Here is a 26,826-nt window from a genome sequence, read left to right as displayed (position 1 = left end):
AGGAGGTATCAAGGAGGTGAACGAGGTATTATATGTACCGGGGTTGGAAAAAAATCTCCTTTTAGTTCTGCAGGGCAGAGGTCAACTTTACAGGAGGTGAAGTGGTTGTTGGATCGAATGAGACCGATCTAAGCAAGAAGCGGGTGATTGGTAGAAGGGAGAGGGATCTCTATATGTTGTTAGGGCAACCAATGAAGGCTCTTTTCCATGAGAGTGACAGCCAGAGTCAGAATTGGCATAGGAGGATGGGGCACCTACACTACAAAGCTCTTCCGATGGTGCAGAGGATGGTTACTGGTTTTCTAAAGATCTGGATGGATCAGGATGGAGTGTGCAAAGGGTGTTCACATGCAAAGCAAACCAATATTGTGTATCCTCACAATGAGACCAGGTCAAAGGGCATGTTAGACTTGGTGCATTATGATATTTGTGGTCCTATGTTTGTGATGTCGATCACAGGGTGCTTATATTTTGCAATGTTCATAGATGATTATTCCAACAAGACTTGGACCTACTTCCTAAAGAACAAGGATGAACCAGACGGGAAGGAAGATTAAGGTGTTGAGATCAGATAATGGGGGCGAGTATACCTCCAACAAGTTCTTGGATTTTTGCAAGGAAGCAGGAATCAAGAAGTAGCTCACAGTACCTTACAACCCTTGGCAAAATGGGGTTGTCGAGAGGAAAAATAGAACCATCATGGAAGCAACGAAGGCAATGATCTATGATCAAGAGTTGCCTATGTTCCTATGGGTGGAGGCCTGTAATACAACTTGTGTATGTGCAGAACAGGAGTCCTCATAGAGTGTTGGGGGCGTGACTCTAGAGGAGTTGTTTATAGGAATGAAACCAAATGTGTGTCATTTGCGCAAATTCTGTAGTCCATTTGATGTCCATGTGCCTACAGAGAAGAGGACTAAGTTGGAGCCCTTATTTGAGAGGGGCATGTTTGTAGGCTACAAAGAGGTCTCAAAGACCTACTGAGTCTACATTCCAAGACAAAGAAAGGTGATCTAGAGTCGAGATGTCAAATTTGATGAGGAAAGGACACTTAGGAGATCTCATGTGAGGGAGTCATAGTGGTAGAGGAGCGAGAGAAAGAGGCTCCTAAGGTTGAGCAGGGACCAGTAGCACTAGCAGGGACACAACTAGTAGATTCGGAGGATGAGCTAGATATTCCTTCGTGCTCTACCAAGAGGAGGCCTAGATTGGTCAAGCAGACATTGAGAGATGTTAAGGAGCATGTGGAAGTTCCTAGTAGTACTTTCAAGTAGAGCAAAGCACCAACTAGATATTCCAATTATTTGGCACTATTGAGCAGCGTTAGTGAGTCCGAGCCTTCCACTTTTGAGGAGGATATAGGCAAGAAGGTCTAGAGAGATGCCATGATAGATGAGTATAGCTCCATCATGAGCAATGATGTTTGGGATATAGTGCTGAGACTGGAGGGAAGTTTGTGGTCACATCTCGGTGGATCTACAAGATCAAACATACAGGCAATGGTAGTATCAAGAAGTATAAGGTGAGGTTTGTGGTGTTAGGATTCTTCCAGAAGGAGGGAGTGGACTATGAGGAGACATTCGCCTGTCACCAGATATGCATCTATTCGTGCAATTATGTCTATTGCTTCAAAGATGGGGTGGAGGATACATCAGATGGATGTGAAGACTACTTTCCTCAATGGAGTGATTGACGAGGAGGTGTGTATTGAGCAGCCTCATGGTTTTGAGGTGCATGGGAGAGATTCACATGTATGCTGGTTGAAGAAGGCCTTTTATGGGTCGAAGCAGTCTCTGCACACATGGTATGCCAGAATCAATGGATATTTTCTTGGTTTGGGCTTCACCAAGAGTGAGGTGGATCCCAACTTGTACTATGTACTTGTTGATGGTGAACCACTCATCTTGGTATTATATGTGGACGATCTTTTCTTGACAGGATCGGAGAAGATCATAGGGATGTGCAAGGAGGATCTTACTTCAGAATTCAATATGAAGTACATCGGTTTAATGCAATACATTTTGGGATTGGCGGCGTGGCAGCAGCCAAGAGAGATTTTCCTTAGGCAAGGCAAGTATGCAGTGGAAACCTTGAAGAGATTTGAGATGGAGGATTGCAAGCCTATGTCTACACCTACGATCACTAACCTGAAGAAGTTGAGCGCTTTTGAGGATGAATTTGTGGGTCCCACATTGTATGGGAAGATGATAGGTTCTTTAATGTATTTGGTCAACACTAGGATGGATATATGTTTCGTTGTGAACACACTCATCTAGTTCATGGTGGAGCCAAGATAAGTTCATTGAGTGGCAACGAAGCATGTGTTGAGATACCTGCATGGGACAGTAGACTTTGGACTGAGATATGTGAGAGTTGGACGAGTGGAGCTGCACGGGTACACAAAGTCTGATTGGGAAGGAAGTGTAGTGGACAAAAATTCCACATCTGGATGTTGTTTCAGCTTGGCATCAGCCATGGTCTCGTGGTTCAGCAGGAAGCAACAGTCATTAGCACTCAATTCAACAGAGGTGGCAGCGAGTATGGCGAGTTGTGAGGCAATGTAGCTTTACAAGAAGCTTGCTAGGTTATTTGATTTGTAGATGGGTCCAACTGTGATCCATTGTGGTAATCAAATTTGCATTAAGCTCTTTAAGCATCATGTGTTTCATAATCGATCCAAGCATATTAAGATTAGATGTTACTTCATCAGAGACAATGTCCGGAGAGGTGTTGTGAGCTTGTAATACATTTCTACAAAGAAGCAGGTGGCAGATGTTCTCACTAAGCCTCTAATGAAGGGAAAGTTTGTGTAGTACCAAGATAAGTAGGGGGTATTGGAGAATCCCTTCCTTGCAAGGAGGAAGTGTTGATATGAGTAGCATCAGAAGGTCTTCTACAACAGCTTGGTGTCTTAACATGTGGAAGATATTATTTGCCACTTCTAGTGATTTATGTCTTCTTTCCTAAGTCTAACTTAAGAAAAGTACAATAATTGAAGTAAATTAATTATTGTGGACTATTGAATTATTTTCTAAGGATAAATAATTTAATTATTTAAGTGACGTATAAATGATCTCAACCATTGACCTCCAAGATGGTTCTAGAAGGGAGATTGGGTTGGGGATTTGGACTCAATGAATATTATAAAGGGAGCCTAGCGAGGAGGTGAAGACACAAGACGAACGACACAGTTGTGTGATTGAGTCATCATTCAAAGAGAGCAATTTTCTCTACAATGTGAGTGCATCAGTGACCAATGCAAATAGAAGGAGAAGTGTGAGTGAGAGTGTGTGAATCCAAGGAGGCCGAGTAGGAGGAGATTGCAGGGGGCAAGTTGTCAGAGAGAGATTGCATTATTTTGGAGGAGGCCTAGTTGTCGAAGGAAGATTGCATTTGTCTAGAGGAGGTCGAGTTATCGGAAGGAGATTGCATTTGTCTGGAGGAGGCCGAGTTGCCAGATGGAGATTGCATTTGTCTAAAGGAGACCAAGTTGTTGGAGTGTTGCGGTTTTGTTGGGTGTGGAGCCTGATTATCTTCTTTATTCAGAGGTATTGCAGCATTGGACCCCAGTTCGTAATGTGGCGGCAACGACGCCTACAAAATGCACGTCGCCTATGTAGAGGGAATTGTATTGCGTCTATGTAGATCTGTATTATGAGTGAGAAAGAGAGGAGATTGTGTGAGAGCGAAGAGAGAATTACAGCGGATCTGTTGTAGGTTGGATCTCCGTGGACGTAGCCCAAACTGGGTGAACCACGTATATCTGTGTCTCTCTTGTTTTATGCATTTTTTGTGTTTATATTTCTGCAATATTTTATGTGTTCCATTGCTCTGTAATATATAATTTTCTAACAGGTTTTTCTAGTGCGCATTAGTGGTAGGGTGCAGATCAAGTTGTTGGAAGGCACAAATCTTATTGTTGGAGACCGAGTTCTTCAGGTCGATTTTCATCTAGAGGCAGATTTCCTTGAGGTCGATTTACTTGGGCCGAATTCATTCCGAGGGAGCCAAGTTGCAGGCTCCATATTGTATTTTTCCTTGTATCTTTGTGGGCCGAAAAACCCAGATTTTCCAAATAATGAAATGACGGAGATTGTTTGTGGGTTAATTAATTTTGCAATGTGTGATTGATCTATATGCTTTATTTTTGCCGCATATTTCTAATTCTAGAAGTTAAAAATATTAGTGATTTTATTTTTCAGTGAATCAGTGTTTATTTGGGTAAATAAATAAATTGTTGGGGATAAATTAATTTTGTGAGAAAATAAATTTCACTGGTATTAGAAATTTAACACAGGTGACTTGAAAGTACAATCTAGGGATATCCTCTCTAATAGCTTTATTCAATACCTATCTAGTGTGAAAATTCGGTGATCCCGAATCCTACTATAGTAACTGATAATATTTCTTCTATTTATTAAATTACATAAACAAATTATTTGCAGTTTTCTATGATAAATATCAAAATACATACATTGCAGTCTCACATATAAAATTTTGAGGAAAGTAAATGTAAAGAAAAATACTAGCACATATATAACCACAGTGACAATTATTTTTGTACAATTGTCCCTGGAAAAACCCAATGTGGGAAAAACGGTGCAGCAGATGAGGGTTTTTTTATTAATCTTCAACAATAATTTTTGTACAAGACAAAATAGAGGAAGAATCACTAAGAGAAATGTATTGGTGAATTTCTTACACTCCACAGCGTTTTCTGACTCCGAAGAGGACCTCCTGCGACTTTCGTTGGCTTTTCTGTGTCAACCCTTCTGTGTTGATTCTCTGTGTCTCTCCTCTGTGCTGCATCCTCCAGATTTGTCCTGCTCTCTCTGACTATGTTGATGCCCTCTCTCTCCCACCTGCAACTCACTCTCTGACTCGATTTTCTCTTGCCTAACTTCAACGACTGAGAAAATCGATCTGCTTGAGCAACTGAGTATCTGCTCTAGTGTGTTCTCCATCTACCCATCGTCTTCTTCTTATAATCTTTTATTGAACCACCAACAGCCAAGATTAAAACATGGTCGATGGTTAAGAATAACTGCAAATCGATCCATGTCTTCTTCTAGAAGATTCTCACCTGATTTAATTAATACCCTTTAATTAACCAAACTTCCTAAGTTTATAATTAGGGAACCATTAAAAATTTTTAATTATTTTAATTAAACCATCTCTAAATGGGATTTTCCCAACGATTTATGGGTTTTGGAGAATACATGTATTCTAGCCTCTCAACAAAATTTTGTGGCTAGAACACATCTGATGCTACAAAAATCAACACTCCCTCTTAGCGAGGAATGTGTTCTAGTGCTGCAACTCACTAAAGCAACATCCTGTTTCTGCAACATCTCCTGTCACGCTGCTGATGTCTGGCTGCTGCTACCCACCAACTACTGCGCGACTCTGAATATGTGTTGCATATGTTCTGTTGCTTACCATGCTAAAATGTTGTCAACGACTGCATCTGGACTGCAACTCCCTCTTAACTGCTGCTATTGAGAATCTATTGAAATGGATTCTCCACCATACCCATTTGTTCTCTAAACTGAATGAACTTAGCTCTCCCTAGAGCTTTTGTGAGTATGTCTGCTACCTGATCACCTGTGGGGACATACTACAGCTGGACTGCCCCATGTTGAACACAATCTCTGATGAAATGACATCTGATATCAATGTGCTTCGACCTATCATGAAATACTGGATTCTCAGAGAGTTTTATGCAACTCTGATTATCACAGTAAACACTGGTCGCTCCCATTTTCTTCCTGAACAACCCACCAGCAATTTCTTAAGCCATATGGCTTCGCACGTAGCCGTGTTGGCCGCCATATATTCAGCCTCTGCTGAGCTTAGTGCTATTGACTTTTGTTTCCTGCTACACCAAGAGATCATCCCTGACCCAACGATGAAGCAGTACTCGAAGGTACTTTTCTTGTCCACTGAACTACCTGCCCAATCTGCGTCTGTGAACCCGCTCAACCTGACGTTATCTCCTCGAGTATATTTCAACACCAGTCCAATTGTTCCACGCACATATCTAAGAATGTGCCTAGTTGTTGCCCAATGTACCCTTTTCAATTCCACCATGAACTGACTAACGGTATTGACAGTGAAATAGATGTTTGGTCTGGTGTTGACCAGATACATGAGTGAACCAATTAGCTGTCTTTAAAAGGTGGAGTCGAATTCCTTGTCCCCTGAAGCATTTATCTTTTTCCAGTTGATAATCATGGGTGTCGCCATGGGTCTGCAATCCTGCATTCTGAATCTCTTCATAATTTCTGTAGCATATCTCCCTTGTCTGAGGAAGATTTCCCCATTCTTTTGCCATACTTCCAACCCCAAAAAATAGTGCATCAACACCATATCCTTCATGTCAAATTCTGTTGCAAGGTTCCTTTTGCATTCCTTTATGAGCCTCGATGATCCTGTCAAAAACAAATCATCTACATATAAAACCAGAATGAGAGGCTCATTCTCCACCATGAGGTAGTCACTCTTGATGAATCCCGACTGTTGCAAGTAACTATCAATTTGACCATACCATGCCCTCGGTTCCTACTTGAGCCCATACAGAGCTTTCTTCAATTTGCATACATGAGTGCGTCTCTCATGAGTTTCGAAGCCTTCAGGCTGCACTATATACACCTCTTCTTATATCACCCTGTTCAAGAATGTTGTCTTGACGTCCATCTGGTGAATTTCCCATCCCATATGTGCTACTAGGGATATGACAGATCTGATAGAGGTATATCTAGCAACTGGGGTGAAGGTCTCCTCATAGTCTATTCCTTCTTTTGGTGCATACCCCTATGCCACAAATCTAGCCTTGTACTTCTCTACATTGCCATCTGCAGCGTACTTGATTTTGTAGATCCATCCGGAACCCACAACTAATCTATCTTCGGGTCTAGGCACCACCTCCCAAACATCATTTGTCATGATAGAACTGTACTCTTCTACCATGGCATCTACCCACACCTGATGTTGTGCGGCTTCTTGAAAATGGGAGGGTTTTGCAACCTGAGCTACCAAGGCCTGGTATCTGTCTGGCTGCCTGCGCTGCCTCTTGTCGGTTATAGGATCTCCAACAAACTCTTTTGCGTCCTTTAAGGTCCGACGCACTTCCCTATTGGTCCTACCACTAGTGGTGGGACTCGGGAGGTTCAATATTTTCCTCTGCCTGTTTCTGCAGTTCTGTCTGCTGAGAACTTCTTGGATCTCCTGTTATTGAGGAGATGTTGGTACTAGTCATTGTACTCAAATCATGTGGTTGTTCCCCTGCTTGTTCTCCTTGCGGTCCCTGTTGCTGCTGGACTAATGGAACATCTGATGACTGATCTCCTGTAGGCATCTCTCGAGATCTTCTGAAAGCTCTGTCTTCCATGAACTTTACATCTCACCTTACTACAATCTTCCTGCTGCCAGGAACGTAGATTTTGTATGCCTTTGAGGTCTCGCTATACCCTACGAGATACCCCTTTTTTGCAGTCTGATCCAACTTACTGCGCTTTTCATCTGGAATGTGACAATAGGCCACACTCCTGAATATCCTCAAATGACTTACCTCAGGTTTCTTCCCGGTGAAGACTCCCTCTGGCGTTTTCTTCCCCAAAGCTCTATGAGGTGTCCTGTTTTGAATGTACACTGTTGTGTTGCATGCTTCTACCCATAGAAATCTAGGCAAATCCTGATCATACAACATGGCCTTTGTTGCCCCGACTATAGTTATGTTCTTCCGTTCCACTACTCCATTCTGTTGTGGATTGTAGGGAGCTGTCAACTCTCTTTTGATACCTTCCTTTGCGCAGAAATCAATGAAGTCTTTATCCGTGTATTCTCCACCATTATTTGAACGTAGTACCTTGATCTTTTTCCCTGTCATGTTTTCTACGAGAGCTTTGAACTCTCGAAATCGATCAAAGACCTCATCCTTGGTCTTTAAGAAGTAGACCCAAGTTTTTCTAGAATGGTCATCAATAAAGGTGACGAAATACTCACCACTGCTAAGAGCTCTGGTGGACATAGGGCGCAAATATCTGAGTGTATCAATCCCAACACGCCATTGACTCTATTGTCACTTCTTGGAAACATTTATTTTGCGTACTTCCCAAGTTCACATCCTCAGCATAGATCATCGTGCTCTTTGCTGAGAATTGGAACTCCTGTTACATTCTCTCTGAGCATCCTAAGTGCTCCATCCTCCTGTGCCATAGCTCATTCAACTCCTTCCTACTGTTGTTATCACTGCCTATCAATGCCATTGGAGAATCAATCTGCAACCCATATAGTCTGTTGCTTCGAGCTCCAACCTGTCTCACCTTTTTGCAGGTGGGATGTTTGACATATACTTTTCCCACAAAGTACACATCGTATCCCTTGTCCTACAACTGGGACACTGAAATTAGGTTCATACCCAATCTTGGCACATGCAACACATTTGTGGCACTAGTGTTGGTTCTTGCTTCCGTCTGAAAATCTATGGTGCCTCTCCCTACTGGAGTACACTTAGTTTTGTTGCCCATAGTGATCTGGAAGTCCATTTGCTCCTCTTGATAGCTCGAGAAATATTCCTTTACTCCAGTCATATGAGTTGAAGCTCCACTATCAATATACCAAACACCAGCTGAAGTCGATCTTGACAAACACGCAAACCCATCTTCCAATCTAGAAGATAATTCTGGGGCTTCTTGATTATCCATAATTTCCTGTGCTATTCTCCTTTCTTCTGGCGTTGTTCTACCAACAATTGTTGCAAAATCACTGCATCTTAGCTGAAGATTTGTCCTGCAAAAAGAAATATGTTGCTCCCTTCTGCCTCTAGATAGCTTTGATTCGGAAAATCGAATTTCTCTGTCGACTCACTCAGAGAAATCGAACTTCCCTCAAAACTCGACCTCCTTGGCCCAAGGATTGCGCTGCCTTCTGGGGTTTCAAACTGCTGCCAAGGCAGAGATTCGAACCTCCTTCCTTTCTGCTCTGAGCTCTCTGGCTTATGATCTGTGCTCTGATACCATGTGAAAATTTGATGATCTCGAATCCTACTATAGTAACTAATAATATTTCTTTTATTTGTTACATAAACAAATTATTTGCAGTTTTCTACAGCAAATATCAAAATACATACATTGCAGTCTTCACAAATAAAATTATGTGGAAGTAAATGCAAACAAAAATATTTGCACATATATAACCACAGTGACAATTATTTTTGGACAATTGTCCCCGGATAAACCCAATATGGGAAAACCAGTGCAGCAGATGAGGGTTTCTTTTATTAATCTTCAGCAATAATTTTTGTACAAGACAAAATAGAGGAAGAATCACTGAGAGATTTATTGGTGAATTTCTCACACTCCACAACATTTTCTGACTCCGAAGAGGACCTCCTGCCACTTTCGCTGGCCTTTCTGCGTCACCCTCTACACAGTGATAGCGTAGGCCCTGTGTCAACCCTTCTGTGTTGATTCTCTGTGTCTCTCCTCTGTGCTGCCTCCTCCAGATTTGTCCTGCTCTCTCTGACTATGTTGATGCCCTCTCTCTCCCACCTGCAACTCACTCTCTGACTCAATTTTCTCTTGCCGAACTTCAGCGACTGAGAAAATCGATCTGCTTGAGCAACTGAGTATCTGCTCTAGTGTGTTCTCCATCTACCCATCGACTTCTTCTTATAATCTTCTATTGAAGCACCAACGGCCAAGATTAAAACATAGTCAATGGTTAAGATTAACTGGAAATCGATCCATGCCTTCTTCTAGAAGATTCTCACCCAATTTAATTAATACCCTTTAATTAACCAAACTTCCTAAGTTTAGACTTAGGGAACCATTTTAAAAAGTTAATTATTTTAATTAAACCATCTCTAGGTGGAACTTTCCCAAATGATTTCTAGGTTTTGGGGAATACATGTATTCTAGCCTCTTCACAAAATTTTGTGGCTAGAACACATCTGATGCTACAAAAATCAACATCTAGTTGGCAAGATATGGCTCGTTGCATCAAGGGAGAATCTAAATGAGGGAAGGCGCTTTAGGGAGATAGTGATCAAATAGATAAGTCAAGATGCCTCTAAGAACCAACCTTGTGCAATCTAAAGCGAGAGCCTCCAATGAGAAAAATATAAGGCCAGGATACCTCTCTCTCCTAGTGGTAGAGTCATTGAGAGATCAAACTCTATGAATGTACAATAAAAAGACCTTTGAACACCCATGGGGTTATTGCACTACCTATGTTGCGAACCTTCACAAACCTTTTGAATGGAATTTTTAACTAAGCATTCCCTGTACTCATTGTCTCAAGAAGTTGGGTCTTCTCTCCTACTAGCTATTTGTTATATGAGATCCTTACATCTCTAGTAGCCGACATATTAACAACACTAATCTTTTGTGCAAGTTGGTGATGTGATTTCACATGCAGATATTGCTTTGTATGAGTCTCCTTTATAAAGACTTAATGCACCCATGCTCCATCAAGGTTCTTCGTGATCAAAACATCCAATAATGGTAGATTCCCATTTTCTTCAGCCTCCATGGTGAAATTGGTATGTTCTGATTTCTTGTTCATGTACTCAGAAAATTTGTTTAGCTCCCCCTCACCATGAGGCCACTTGAAGTTGGTGTCATCAACATACCTTACCCACCAATCCGGTGGGTAAAATTCTAATGCTCTCTTGTCTAATTGTTCCATGAAAAGGTTTGCCACTATGGGAGGAAATAGCAAATCCATGGCTACTTCAAAAGTTCGCTCGAAGATCTATCCTTTTAAGCTAAAACAACATTGATCTAATCAAAATTACTATCAAGTAAAGGTTTGCAATCCTCATGATAAATTCAATTGCATCATCAAGCAGAATTTTTGTAAACAAAGATGCAACGTCAAAGCTAATGAGGATGTCTTAGGGACCCATTTTTTATCGTTGATGAAGCTTACAGACCCATTTGAACCCTTGATGAAGGATTGGGTGCGTGCCATGTCAGTTTTAGCATCCTTGGCTAAGAATTTAGCCAATTGGTAAGTGGGAGAGCCAACTGTATGTGAAAATTCGTTGTCTTGAATTTTGCTGCAACAACTGATATTATTTCTTTTATTTGTTAAATTGATTAAACAAATTATTTGCAGTTTTCTACGGCAAATATCAGAACATATACACTGCAGCCTACACATAAAATTCTACGGAAAATAAATGCAAGGAAAAATACTAGCACACATATAACCACAATGACAGTTATTTTTGGACAATCGTCCCCAGAAAAACCCAATGTGGGAAAACTGGTGCAACGGATGAGGATTTCTTTTATTAATCTTCAACAATAATTTATGTACAAGATACGGATAGCAAAAATAGAGGAAGAATCACTGAGAGAAATTTACTGATGAATTTCTCACACTCCATAGCGATTTTCTGACCCCGAAGAGGACCTTCTGCCCTTTCATTGTCCTCACTACGTCACCCCCTGTGTAGTGCCTGCATCACTCCTCTACGCTGATGAACTGCGTCCCTCCTCTGTGTTGCCCCTTCCAGATTTGTCCTGCACTCTCAGACTATTGTTAATGCCCTCTCTCTCCCACCTGCAACTCACTCTCTGACTCGATTTTCTCTTGCCGAACTTCAGCCACTGAGAAAATCGATCTGCTTGAGCAACTGAGTATCTACCTTGGTGTGTTCTCCATCTACCCATCGACTTCTTATAATCTTCTGTTGGAGCACCAACGGCCAAGTTTAAAACATAATCAATGGCCCAGATTAATTTCCTGTCGATTTGTATGAGTTTCTAGATGATTCTCACCACATTTCAATTAATATTGATTAATTAACTATATTCCCTAAGTTTAGACTCAGGAAATAATTAAAAAATTGGTTAATAATCTAATTGAGACACTTCTGGGTGGAATTTCCAGAAACGATTTATGGGTTTTGGAGAACTCATTCATTCTAGCCTCTCCACAAAGTTTCGTGACTAGAATACATCAGATGCTACAAAAACTAACACTCCCTCTTAGCGAGGAAGTTGTTATACTGTTGTTGCCCCTTGTAGTAACACCTTGTCTCTACATCATCTCCTGACACGATGTTGATGTCTGGTTGCTGCTGCCCACCAACTACTGCGAAACTCTGATATGTGTTGCATCTATGCGGCTGCTGACCCTGTTGAACTGTTGTTAACTACTGCATCTGCACTGCAACTCCCTCTCAACTGTTGCTGCTGAGAATCTATTGAAACAGATTCTCTACCATACCCATCTCTTCTTTGAACTGGATGAACTTAGATCTCCCTAGAGCTTTTGTGAGTATGGTTGCTACCTGATCGCCTGTGGGGACATACTGCAGTTGGACTGCCCCACATTGAACACAATCTCTGATGAAATGACATCTGATATCAATGTGCTCCGACCTATCATGAAATACTGGATTCTCAGAGAGTTTTATGCAACTCTAATATCACAGTAAACACTTGTCACTCCCATCTTCTTCCTGAACAAACTCACCAACAATTTCCTAAGCCATATGGCTTCGCACATAGCCGTGTTGGCCGCCATATATTTTGCTTCTACTGAGCTCAGTGCTACTGACTTTTGCTTCCTGCTGCACCAAGAGATCATCCCTGATCCAACACTAAAGCAGTACTCGGAGGTACTTTTCCTGTCCACTGAACTACCTGCCCAATCTGCATCTGTGAATCCACTCAACCTGACATCATCTCCTCAAGTATATTTCAACCCGAGTCTGACTGTTCTACACACATATCTGATAATGTGCCTAGTTGCTGCCCAATGTACCCTTTTCGGTTCCACCATGAACTGACTAAGGGTATTGATAGCGAAACAAATGGTTGGCCTAGTGTTGACCAGATACATGAGTGACCCAATTAGCTATTTGTACAAGGCGAGGTTGACTTCCTTGTCCCCTGATGGATCTATCTTTTTCCAGTTGGTAATCATGGGTGTTGCCATGGGTCTGCAAACCTGCATTCTGAATCTCTGTAGCATATCTCCCTTCCCCAAGGAAGATCTCCCCATTCTTCCGCCATACTTCCAACCCCCAAAAATAGTGCATCAACCCCATATCCTTCATGTCGAATTCTGCTGCAAGGTTCCTTTTGCAGTCCTTTATGAGCCCCAATGATCCTATCAAAAATAGATCATCTACATATAAAACCAGAATGAGAGGCTCTGATCTGAAAATCACTCGTGAATGATCTCAGTTAATTAATGAAGGTATTACAGACCCATGTGTTGGGGTGTGCCTATGTTATTTTAAGCAACGGATCGATAAGATTGTGAAATACACAAGCACTTGAAATAGTGAGAGAGACACAGCAAGAAAATACAAAACACAACAAATTTAATAAGGAGTTCACCCAATCCTCCTGGGCTACGTCTCCTGGTCCAGCCTTTAGTGGTGGCCTTTCTATTGTGTCTTAAAGCAAAGATTTTACAATAAGGAGCTCAATTTGAGTCTCACTTAACAGAGAATGATCAGTAGGATTGTACTTGGATCCCCCAAGTCTCTGGAGTGCACAGACTCCCCTTACTGAATCTCGACCTCAACTGGTCTCAGTGGTATGAGTCCAATTTGGTACTCAATACCTGACAGGAATACACAGAGGAGTTGCTTGAACCTTTCAAGCCTTCTCTGGAGTTCACAGACTCTCGGACTCTCTCTGTTTTGTCTGCTCGATGCTGCCTTCGCTCTGCGGGTCAGCTCGGCTTCTCTGCTCTCTGCAATTCACTTCCTTCTCTACTTCTGTTCCCTCTGCTCTTTGTCTGTTCGTGGCTTAAAGCCAATCTACTCCCTGACTGTTCGTTTCCGCTTCCCGGCTCTCTGGATCACCTGCCTTTGTCCATTAGAATTCCCCTACTCTACATCATCATCGTTGTATAACGCTTCACAGAGAGGTGGCCACCTGTTTCCCCACGAACTGAGTGTCAGTTATCTTTGAACAGTCGTTATTTTCGTTGTTCCAAGATCGCCCGCGAAACTGATTCCTCTGCCAGCTCAGCGGTCATGTCGGACCTCAAATCTCATGCACCTCAGTCTATTCCCCCGTCAAATCCGGTCTTCCATTGGGTTGATTCTCCGTCGTTGATCTGGAGCCTCCAGATCCTACGGTCTCCATCTATATCGCGCGGGTAAGTTTCTCGAAACTCACGCGATGTAAGCGCTTTTCTCTCTCATCCGCTGGACGCGTGTCACTCAGTGTGTGGCATCGCGCTGAACTTGGCCAAACCCGCTTACCGCTCGAAGTGCACGCGATATCCTACCGGTTTTGGGCACGGGACCCGCCTTCTGGCGATTTCCACACGATTTTCCTATTTTCCTCGTGACCGAGCACTTGGGGCTTTCCTTTACTGAGGGTTTTGCCATGCGATACTGCACTAATCGCGTATCAGAAACTGCCTCTGTCTTTGGATCTGGGCTTTCGATTGCCAATTTGCGTCCATGTGCAGTCTCCATGGGCCATCGGTCAGCGCGCTTTGACCGAGGGTCCTCGTTGTTCTGTGCTGGCCACACATTGCCATTGTCCAGAACTCTTTTTGGATAAGCTCATCATTCATAAGATTTTGAAGCCTGAAATAATTTGAAGCAGCCTTCCCACTAGAAAAAGCTTTTGGACCACCAAAAGTTGGTTTTCAAGCATCGACTAAGTGAGGGTATGGCTGTCTCACTTGTCCAATCTCTATCCATTTTGCACTGCTTGGCTTTGACCCCTTGAGTCCAATCATGAGGTACTCAACATCTCCCTTGCGCGTCGTCCTCACTTCCTGTCCATAACTGTGTCTTCCTGCAATTCGTTGAGATATTCAGGTAACAGATCATCAATAGAAGGAAATTGACTCTGCTCTTCGGGATCTTCAATTAATGAAGGTTCAAATAGTCTCAAGTTGTCTGCATTGACGACTGAGTAGATGTGCATGTAAGCTGGTAAATCAAGGCGAAAAGCATTCTCACCAATTTTCTCAAGTATCTTGAAAGGTCCATACCTTATTGCCTTAAGCTTTTTACCTTCACCTTGCATTCTGTCCTTGCTGATATACAGCCAAATTTTATCACCAACTTGGAAACTATGCCCCATCTGATGCTTGTCATGCCTTGCCTTGTATTTGGCTTGGCTCTTTTCCAGCTGTTCCTGTACTGCCTGGTAAATCTCTTGGATTTGTTCAAGGAACTTGGTTGCCTTGTCCACATCACTGTGTCCATCAACTGCTATGTCTTTACCAAAGACAAAATCCAAGGGAGACCTTGGTGTGAAACCAAAACAGGTCTCAAAAGGAGATCTCTGTGTAGAAGAATGTTTTGCTCGGTTGTAAGCATGCTGCACATAACACAAATGTTCATCCCAAAGTTTGGGATGCTTGCTACAATAGCCTCTGAGCAACTAGATCATTGTCCTGTTGACCACTTCTGTCTGGCCATCTGTTTGTGGATGAAAGGTTGTGCTTTTCTTCAGTTTGGTGTCCATCAGTTCCCACAGACTCGACCAAAACTTCCCAACAAATCGGGTGTCTCGATCAGATACAATGGAAGTGGGTAATCCAAAATGAACCCATACATGTTGAAAGAACAACTTTGCGGTTTGTTCAGCTGTAATCTGTTTGTTACAAGGTATCAAAATACACATTTTGCTAAACCTATCCACAACAACATATAAATAGTCATGACCTTTCCTAGATTTAGGCAGTCCTCCAACAAAGTCCATGGAAATACTTTCCCAAGAATGAGAGGGAACTGGCAGTGGAGTGTACAAGCCTAGTTTTCTATTGTTGGGCTTGCTTTTAGCACACATGGTACATCCTCTTACATATCTAGAAACTGTCTCATTCATTTTTGGCCAATAACAAAATCTTTGCAGTTGTGCAACCGTTTTACTTACCCCAAAGTGACCTGATATTAGAGAAGTGTGTGCTTCTCGAATTATCTTTACTCTTTCAGTTTGTGGAATGCATAGCTTCCCACAATGGTACAAGAGTCGGTCCTTGACATGATAATCCAATTCTTCTACTCGTTTGCCTTGACTTAAAGTTGCATATACATCTTTGAAATCTATATCTTGAGCATATTGTTCAATGTAGCTCTCATGCAGTACTGAATTATGCTTAAGTATAGTGGATGCATTTATAATAGGTCTAGATAACATATCTGCAACTTTATTATGTATGCCCTTTTTATATCTGATGACTAAATGAAACTGTTGTAGAAAACCCATCCACCTATATTGTCTTGATTGCTGCAACTTAGTTTGGGAGTGTAGATATTGAAGTGGTTGATGATCAGTATGGATAACCGTCTCTTTGCCCATTAAGTAATGTTTCCACTTTTTCACACTTTGTACTAATGCATACAATTCTTTATCATATGTGGGATAGTTAACTACTACATAATTAAATGTCTCAGAATGATAACATATGGGTTTATCGTGTTGTACCAACACTGCTCCCATGGCATAGTCACTGGCATCTGTTTGGATCTCAAACGGTCTTTGAAGATCGGGCAATGCTAGTACTGGTGCTGTACTAATCTTTTCTTTCAAAGTGTCGAAGGCTTTCTGCTGTTTGCCTCCCCACTGAAACACCTTGTTCAATCTTGTTAAAGCATGTAAGGGAGTTGCAATTGAGGAAAAGTTAGAAATGAACTTTCTCCAATATTGTGCTGCTCCTAAGAAGCTTCTAACTTCTGTAGCAGATTTGGGTTTAGGCCAGTTTACAGTGACTGCCACCTTAGAGGGATCTACCTTCAATTCACCACCTCCTACTATATGTCCCAAATAATTCAAAGATGTTTTGCCAAATTCACATTTTGAGAGTTTAACATAAAGTTTTTCTCTTTTCAAAATACCTAGTGTCTGCTTAACATGTTTTAAATGTTCTTCCCACGTTTTGCTAAATATAAGAATGTCATCCAGATATACAATAACAAAATCATCAAGAAAAGGTCTGAGTACATCATTCATTATTCTCATGAAAGTAGCAGGAGCATTAGTTAAGCCAAAAGGCATAACCAGCCACTCATGCAATCCCTGCTTTGTTTTGAAAGCAGTTTTCCATGCATCTTGTTCTGCAACTCTGACCTGGTGATACCCACTATGCAAGTCTAACTTGGAAAAATAAACAGCTTCTTTCAGTTGATCTAATAAATCATCTATGCGAGGAAGGGGATAATGATTTTTGATCGTTATTTTATTTAGTGCTCGGTAATCAATGCACATTCTCCACAAGCCATCTTTCTTTCTCACCAAAACGATTGGAGACCCATATGGTCATGTGCTAGGTCTGATGAACCCCTTTTCAAGCAACTCCTGCACCTGCTTCTTGATTTCTGCATTCTCTAAAGCGGACAACCTATACATTCCAATGTTAGGCAATGGAGCATCTTGCTGCAAATTAATATCATGCACTATTTCCTTTTTGGGTGGCAGACCTTTAGGTTCTTGAAACAAGATATCATACTCTGAAACAACGTTTTCTAAATCAGCTTGCTGTTTAGCATCATAGCCCTCAAATACATTGGTTTTATCAGGTTTCTTTTCCTTTACAACCATCAGTAAAAATTGTTTGCATGAATTTACAATTCGTTCCATCTGCCCTGAGTTTATGAGAGTATAATTATTCTTGAGCTTAGGAGCTCTTACAAAGTATTCGATTCCATCTTTAACGAGTAGATACTTGTTCTCAGCTCTATAGAAAATAGCTTTTCTACAATACAAGGACTTCCTAAAACAATTCCACATATATCTAGAGGAACTATATCTAACTCAACCTCATCTACAAATGCTGACTCAAAAGAAAACTTAAGTTTACATTGTCTAGTCACTTGTAGTTGTGCTTTATCACTTAACCAACCTAATGGGTATGGTTTCTTGTGAGGTGTAGTCAGTAATCCCAACTTCTTTACAATTGCTTCAAAAATTAAATTTACTTGTGAACCACTATCAAACAAAGTATCAATCTTTTGATGTTTGGAAATAACTCGAATATGGAAAAGCTCGTGTCTTTTTCTCTCATTTTCTTCATCATTAATCGATTGTGCAGAGTTGCTAGTAGATGCTTCAGAATTTTTACCTTTTATACCTGTGGCTGCAATGGTTGTTTCATCTCCTGAGTCCGACCCCAAATCTTTCTGAATAGTTGTAGCAGTCTTCTTCTTCTTGCCCTCGAACTTCTTAGGTCTCAACTCTGGATGCAGAATCCAAGAGTGCTCATCATCATGCCCATCCTTCTTACAGTGAGTGCATGAAGATTTGGTCTTTTGTGCAGTATTGGCCTTCCTTTCTTCCATTTATGTTTTCTTTTCTCCTATTCTTGCTTGCAATGGGCTTGGATGATCGTCCAACTTCTGGGTTCCCATTCTTTCCTCTAGCTTCTAGATGCATAGCTTGAACAGATACCTCATCTATACTAGTGGGATTAAACATGAGGATAGTGTGCCTCATGTAGCTATGTACATGAGCCTAATGAAATTCCTAGAATCAAAGCTCTCTTCCTAAATTCTTGGGTGTAACCCTGTACACTTTGCCCTTTCAATTGGTGAAGAGTTTGCCAACTCATCATGGCTTGCTGCATGTAAGCTAGTGGATAAAACTGTTTTTTGGTTGCAGAAACAAATTCACTCCAGACAGAAAGAATCTTACCATGTTTCTTCATGTCAGCTTGGGTCCTGCCTTCCCACCATACCAAGGCAGTGCCTCCGAGGCGTAGGCTGGCCAGCTGAATCTTACTCTTGTCTGAGTCGATACTCTGCACTCTGCAATAAACATCAATTTGTCTGATCCAATTATCCAGCTTCTCTGCATTCAGCTCTCCATCATATATTGGTAAATCAAAAAACATCTAATTTAATCAAAGATGTCTTCTTCTCCTTTATCTTGTTTGGAGCCTGATGAATCTTCATCTTTATGTTTCCTGAAGTCCTTATACATTTCCTCTACCATGGACCTCATGGCCAGGAAACTATCTATAAATTGGGGATCTGGTCCCAAGGGACTTTCTTCTGACATTTTCTTCTGAGGATAGACTCTTCCAATCTCCGAGTTAGTTTCAACCAACTCTCCTTCTCCTAATTTAAGCTTTGATCTAGTTAGCATTCAACAACAAAATCCAGCACAAGCTTGTCTAACCTTAAACAACCTAGAAGCTCTGATACCACTTGATCTGAAAATCACTCGTGAATGATCTCAGTTAATTAATGAAGGTATTACAAACCCATGTGTTGGGGTGTGCCTATGTTATTTTAAGCAACAGATCAATAAGATTGCGAAATACACAAGCACTTGAAACAGTGAGAGAAACACAGCAAGCAAATACAAAACACAACAAATTTAACAAGGAGTTCGCCCAATCCTCCTGGGCTACGTCTCATGGTCCAGCCTTTAGTGGTGGCCTTTCTATTGTGTCTTAAAGCAAAGATTTTACAATAAGGAGCTCAATTTGAGTCTCACTTAACAGAGAATGATCAGTAGGATTGTACTTGGATCCCCCAAGTCTCTGGAGTGCACAGACTCCCCTTACTGAATCTCGACCTCAACTGGTCTCAGTGGTATGAGTCCAATTTGGTACTCAATACCTGACAGGAATACACAGAGGAGTTGCTTGAACCTTTCAAGCCTTCTCTGGAGTTCACAGACTCTCGAACTCTCTCTGTTCTATCTGCTCAATGTTGCCTTTGCTCTGCAGGTCAGCTCGGCTTCTCTGCTCTCTGCAATTCACTTCCTTCTCTACTTCTGTTCCCTCTGCTCTTTGTCTGTTCATGGCTTAAAGCCAATCTGCTCCTTGATTGTTCGTTTCCGCTTCCCGGCTCTCTGGATCGCCTGCCTCTGTCCGTTGGAATTCCCCTGCTCTGCATCATCATCGTTGTGTAACGCTTCACAGAGAGGTGGCCACCTGTTTCCCCACGAACTGAGTGTCAGTTCTCTTTGAACGGTCGTTATTTCCGTTGCTCCAAGATCGCCCGCGAAACTGATTCCTCTGCCAGCTCAGCGGTCATGTCGGACCTCAAATCTCATGCACCTTAGTCTATTCCCCCGTTAAATCCAGTCTTCCATCGGGTTGATTCTCCGTTGTTGATCTGGAGCCTCCAGATCTTACGGTCTCGTCTATATTGCGTGGGTAAGTTGCTCGATCGTTACTCACGCAATGTAAGCGGTTTTCTCTCTCATCTGTTGGACGCGTGTCACCCAGTGTGTGGCATCGCACTGAACTCGGCCAAACCCGCTTACTGCTCGAAGTGCATAAGATATCCTGCCGGTTTTGGGCGCGGGACCCGCCTTGTGGTGGTTTCCACACGGTTTTCCTATTTTCCTCGTGACCGAGCACTCGGGGCTTTCCTTTACTGAGGGTTGCACTAATCGCGTATCAAGAAATGCCTCTGTCTTTGGATTTGGGCTTCCGATTGCCAATTTGCGTCCATGCGCGGTCTCCATGGGCCATCGGTCAGCGCGCTTTGACCGAGGGTCCTCGTTGTTCCGTGCTGGCCACACATTGCCATTGTTCAGAGGTCTTTTCTGATAAGCTCGTCATTCATAAGATTTTGAGGCCTGACATAATTTGAAGCAGTCATGGAAATGTTTAAGGATCCGATTCAGATCAGGCTCATTCTCCACCATCAGATAGTAGATATTGGGATTTGCATCACTCTTGATGAATCACAACTGCTGCAAGTAACTGTCAATCCAATTGTACCATGCCCTGGGTGCTTGCTTGAGCCCATACAGGGCTTTCTTCAATCTGCATACATGAGTGCGCTTCTCATGAGTTTCGAAGCCTTCAGGCTGCTCTATGTACACCTCTTCTTCTATCACCTCGTTCAAGAATGTTGTCTTGACGTCCATCTGGTGAATTTCCCATCCCATCTACACTGCTAGGGATATGACGGATCTGATAGAGGTATATCTAGCAACTGGGGCGAAGGTCTCCTCATAGTCTATTCCTTCTTTTTGTGCATACCCCTTTGCCACAAATCTAGCCTTATACTTCTCTACACTGCCATCTGCAGCGTACTTGATCTTGTAGATCCATCTGGAACCCACAACTGATCTATCTTTTGGTCTAGGCACCACCTCCCAAACATCATTTGTCATGATAGAACTGTACTCTTCTACCATGGCATCCACCCACACCTGATGTTGTGCGGCTTCCTGAAAACTAGAGGGTTCTGCAACCTGAGCCACCAAGGCCTAGTATCTGTCAGGTTGCCTATGTTGCCTCTTGTCAGTTCTAGGAGCTCCGACAAACTCTTCTGTGTCCTTCAAGGTCTGAGGCACTTCCCTACTAGTCCTACCACTAGTGGTGGGAGGTTCAATCTGTTCCTCCACCTGTTCCTACTGCTCTACCTATTGAGAACTTCCTGGATCTCCTACTACTGAGGAGATGCTAGTACTAGTCACTATACTCGAATCCGGTGATTGTCCCCCTACTTGTTCTACCTGCGTCCCTGCCATTGTTGGACTAATGGAACATTTGATGATTGATCTCCTGCAGGCATCTCTTGAGATCTTCTAAAAGCTTTGTCTTCCATGAACTTTACATCTCGCCTCACTACAATCTTCTTGCTGCCAGGAATGTAGATTTTGTATGCCTTTGAGGTCTCGCTATATCCTACGAGATACCCCTTTTTTGCAATCTGATCCAACTTACTGCGCTTCTCATCTAGAATGTGACAATAGGCCACACTCCCGAATATCCTCAAATGACTTACCTCAAGTTTCTTCCCGGTGAAGAATCCCTCTAGCGTTTTCTTCCCCAAAGCTCTGTGAGGTGTCCTGTTTTGAATGTACACTACTGTGTTGCATGCTTCTGCCCATAGAAATCTAGGCAAATCCTGATCATACAACATGGCCTTTGTTGCCCCGACTATAGTTCTGTTCTTCCATTCCGCTACTCCATTCTGCTGTGGATTGTAGGGAGTTGTCCACTCTCTTTTGATACCTTCCTTTGCGCAGAAATCTATGAAGTCTTTATCCGTGTATTCTCCACCATTATTTGAACATAGTACCTTGATCCTTTTCCCTGTCATGTTTTCTACATGAGCTTTGAACTCTCGAAATCGATCAAAGACCTCATCCTTGGTCTTTAAGAAGTAGATCCAGGTTTTTCTGGAATGGTCATCAATAAAGGTGACGAAATACTCACCACTGCTAAGAGCTCTGGTGGACATAGGGCCACAAATATCTCAGTGTATCAATCCCAACACGCCATTGGCTCTGTTGTCACCTCTGGGAAACGCTACTTTTGTGTACTTTCCAAGTACACATCCTCGGCATAGATCATCGTGCTCGGTACTGAGTGTTGGAACTCCTGTTACAATCTCTTTGAGCATCATAAGTGCTCCATGGTGCAAGTGTCCCATCCTCATGTGCCATAGTTCGTTCAACACCCTTCCTACTATTGTTATCACTGCCTATCAGTGCCATTGGAGAATCGATCTGCAATCTATATAGCATGTTGCTTCGAGCTCCAATCTGTCTCACCTTCTTCCAGCTGGGATGCTTGACATATACTTTCTTTCACACAAAGTATACATCGTACCCCTTGTCTTGCAACTGGGATACTGAAATTACATTCATACCCAATCCTAGCACATGCGATACATTCGTGGCGCTAGTGTTGGTTCCTGCTTCCATCTGAAAATCTATGGTGCCTCTCCCTACTGGAGTACACTTAGTTCCCATAGTGGATCTGGAAGTCCACTTGCTCCTCTTGATAGCTCGAGAAATATTCCCTTACTCCAGTCATGTGAGTTGAAGCTCTGCTATCAATATATCAGACACCAACTAATGTCGATCCTAACAGACACACAAACTAATATTCCAATCTGGAAGATAGTTCTGAGGCTTATTAACAATCCATAATTTCCTGTGTTATTTTTCCTTCCCAACACTGAATTCACAACTGCAAAATACACGTCCTACTCTGCGTGGAATCTGTGGCACTACTCCCTCTGCCTCTGACAAATCTTGATCCAGAAAATTTTATTCTCTATCAACTCACTCAGAGAACTAAATTTCCACGAAAATTTTCCAACCTAGCCAAAGGACTGCGCAGCCCCTCTAGGGTTTCGAACTGCTGCCTACACAGTGCTTTCGAAATCCTTCTTCCGTCTGCAATCGAGCTCTTCCTGCTTTACCAGTCCTCTGATACCATGTGAAAATTTGTTGTCTTGAATTTTAATACATCAACCGATATTATTTCTTCTAATTGTTAAATTGATTAAACAAATTATTTGCAGTTTTCTACGGAAAATATCGAAACATATATACTGCAGCCTACACAAATAAAATTCTGCGGAAAATAAATGCAGGGAAAAATACTAGCACACATATAACCACAATGGCAGTTATTTTTGGACAATCATCCTCGGAAAAATCCGATGTGGTAAAATCGATGCAGCAGATGAGGGTTTCTTTTATTAATCTTCAGCAATTATTTTTGTACAAGATACGGATGGCAAAAATAGAGGAAGAATCACTGAAAGAAATTTACTGATGAAATTCTCACACTCCATAGCGATTTTCTGACCCCGAAGAGGACCTTCTTCCCTTTCACTGTCCTCACTGCATCACCCCCTGCATAGTGCCTGCGTCACTCCTCTGCGCTGATGAACTGCGTCCCTCCTCTATGCTGCCCATTTCGGATTTGTCCTGCACTCTCAGACTATTGCTGATGCCCTCTCTCTCCCACCTACAACTCACTCTCTGACTCAATTTTCTCTTGCCGAACTTCAACCACTGAGAAAATCGATTTGCTTGAGCAACTGAGTATTTGCCCTGGTGTGTTCTCCATCTACCCATCGACTTCTTCTTATAATCTTCTGTTGGAGCACCAACGACCAAGATTAAAACATAATCGATGGCCCAGATTAATTCCATGTCGATCCGTGTGAGTTTCTAGATGATTCTCACATCTCAATCAGTATTTTTAAACCGAGTCTGCCAAAAAAATTTCAACTCGGTGGTTGAACCGGTTCGGCATGACTCGGACGGCTCGGTATTAACTCGGCCGGCTCGGCTGAGTCCGTATCAACCCAGCCGGGTCAAGGAAAGCGGCCAACGAACCCCCAAAAACGCATTTTTTTTTATGTTTTTTCTGAGTGTGGGGGACTCCAAATGGTTTTATTAATTGGTTTGTTGGTCTTTGGGGTCCATTCCCCTCTCCTAGTATTGATATGCTCTTCAAATTTCATGGTAATGTTAAATTCTTAAAGTAAAAGTGACATCTTCATTTTCATCCTTTTACTTAAATTTTTAACATTACCATGAAATGACTCAGGATGTTTGAGAGTGGTTCCGGCCTCATTGGATTTCATATGGAGAAAGTAGAATTTTAGATTTCATTCAAAATCCAGCAGACTTATCAATTTTTCAGGATTGGGGGTTGCAATGTTTCCATTGAATTTGTCATGTATTAGGGTATGGAACTCGTATTTAATCAAGAGCACCAATCCCTCTATGTACCTTGATGTTAGTGACATTGGTTGTCAAACTCCTCTAGGATTCGCTCCCAAACCGAGAGCTTATGGAAATGTCGCTCCCGCTCCCGTTTTCGCTCTCGTTCCCCGCTTTCGCTCCCGCTCCCAATTAACACTGAGCCAGATGATGTTGGCAACTCTAGCAGTAGCCAGTAGTACTGGTCACAGACTTTTGTTGTAGAGGCCATTTATAGCTTCCTTGGTTATGTGTTTTTGTTTTGATCTCTATATCATCATCGTGTATGTATTGGACAGTGCACTAGGTGCCATTTTGATATAATGGATATATTCATGAGCCTACTTTGATCATATGTTGTCTTCTATCTATATTCTAATGCTGTGTGTTTGGAAACATGAATGAAAATCTTTAAAATTATGTGTTTTTATAAAAAATAAATATTTAATGTATTTTTTACAACGACCGAGTCATTGAAATCGAGCCGGCCGAGTCGATACCGAGTCGGAGTCGACCCTCGGCCGAGTCGGAGTCGGAGTCGGAGTTTTAAAACATTGATCTCAATTAATATTGATTAATTAACCATATTCCCTAAGTTTAGACTTGTCACTTAGGAAATAATTAAAAAATTGGTTAATAATCTAATTGAGACACTTCTGGGTGAAATTTCCAGAAACGATTTCTAGGTTTTGGAGAACTCATTCATTCTAGCCTCTCCACAAAGTTTCGTGACTAGAACACATCTGATGCTACAAAAACTAACATTGTATTCACAATTGGCCGTAGTGGGATGTCTTCTTTTAACTTTATGAATCTTTGGCATCCCATAAATTCTTAGCATAATAGGGGAGCTACGGGTGAAGATGTTTCAACTTTCTTCCTATCCTCATCTAATTTGGAATTCTCAATAGCTTTCATAATTTATTTTGTCAGTTTGTCCATAGGACTCTTGTTTTGTCTCCTATAGCTCCCGCATGAGCTAAGATACTTTTCAATTTTTGCCACAATCATTTTTATTTATAATTACAATGATGCCAACCTTATCCACTTTTAATACAACAACATTTTCGTTAGCAATGAGCCTTTTGAGCAGCTTGCATTCGTCCTTCCTTATGCCGCTCCTTGACAATCTAGCATGCCTCAGCACCACAGCACAGTCTTGCCTGAATTCTTTCTGTGCTTCACAAGCAGTCCCTTTATGTCACCCTCTATGATGCATATAGATAGTTATTATTATAAAATATATAATAATAAAAACATTAGCGATAATCATTATCCCTAAGCTGAGATTATTCACTAACACCAACAACGTGGGAATTGGCATCGCTGAGAACATCATTACAATCATGAAATTGTTTCAAAAATACAGTGCATTGCTAAGAAAAGTATGGTTCTTTGCCATTACAGGAATGACAAGTTACATCCTAAAGATGAGATATGTGGATAATAAAGTGAATCAATATGGCATCTAGCACCAGACTAAACATATAATTTATAAAACCAGACATACCCATGAGAGAAGATAAACATAGAAGAATATACAAAATCTCATAGTTCTGACTCCTGACAATGATCGCTGATAATCAGATCACCATGATAAACATGTTTTTCTCCCTGGTTTTAGCAAGGAGATCATTATACTCATTTTGCCGACTTCTATTCACCATGTAAAAAAACTCTTTGTTTCAGAAAGAAATCAAATACTGTGAATTATGGACATCTGTTACAGTATCCAAAAGAAGACAGGCATCTACAGCAATGCACTTGTGAGAGGAAATGTGGTAGAGAAATAATTAATTGCTAGAGTATAAATCCCTCCAGCATCTAGAGAAACCACACTGAACTACATTGAACATGCAAAAGAAATCTACTGAACCAATATCATCTGTTACCAACCTCCAAATCAGAAAATCCACGACGACGAAGGCCCTCCAAATTTAATCCACGAAGTTCTGCTCGATCTCCAGCTACCATTGTGTACATAGGAACATCATGTGTAACCTACATTACAAGCAATGATTTCACTGTCTTCAATAAGAGAGATTAACAAACCTGTAAGTAATCAAGAATACAATGTCGCAGCATAGAACGATGAAGTAAGACAGGCATTGTATTTGAATAAAATAAATAGAATAATTTCAAGGTTCAATATAAACTTTGGTACAAAATATGGGACACACACATATATTATTATTGAGGCCTTGAGTAATGCCATTTCAGAGCATTTATTCCAATTTGCTTTCCCAATTGATAAATGGTATTTATGATAAAGCTAAAAAGAAGCTCAAGAAAAAGGATTTCACAAAGTTCAATGACTCGACTTTACCACAGAGCCTCCAGCAGCAAATGAAAAAGATCCTAGGTGACAAAATTGGTGAACAGCAACTGCTCCACCAGTATGAACATGATT

The 26,826-nt window shown here is 41.6% G+C and overlaps 1 protein-coding gene across 1 annotated transcript in view; it reads right to left on the bottom strand.

The window, feature by feature from the left end:
• LPXA (bacterial transferase hexapeptide repeat-containing protein) overlaps window positions 1–26,826 on the bottom strand; it is a 136,859-nt gene that overhangs the window by 25,273 nt on the left and 84,760 nt on the right. Inside the window, exons 8-9 of the mRNA XM_089415735.1 lie at window positions 26,743–26,826; window positions 26,313–26,417 (exon numbers count right to left, since the gene is read on the bottom strand). Coding sequence (XP_089271861.1) covers window positions 26,313–26,417; window positions 26,743–26,826 — 189 coding nt within the window. The remainder of the gene's footprint in view (window positions 1–26,312; window positions 26,418–26,742) is intronic.

This window comes from Pinus tabuliformis, chromosome 6 (assembly GCF_031772625.1).
Source record: "Pinus tabuliformis cultivar Carrire ecotype Pingquan chromosome 6, CPIR1, whole genome shotgun sequence".
Lineage (NCBI taxonomy): Eukaryota > Viridiplantae > Streptophyta > Pinopsida > Pinales > Pinaceae > Pinus > Pinus tabuliformis.
This window is presented reverse-complemented; position numbering and strand designations above follow the sequence as displayed.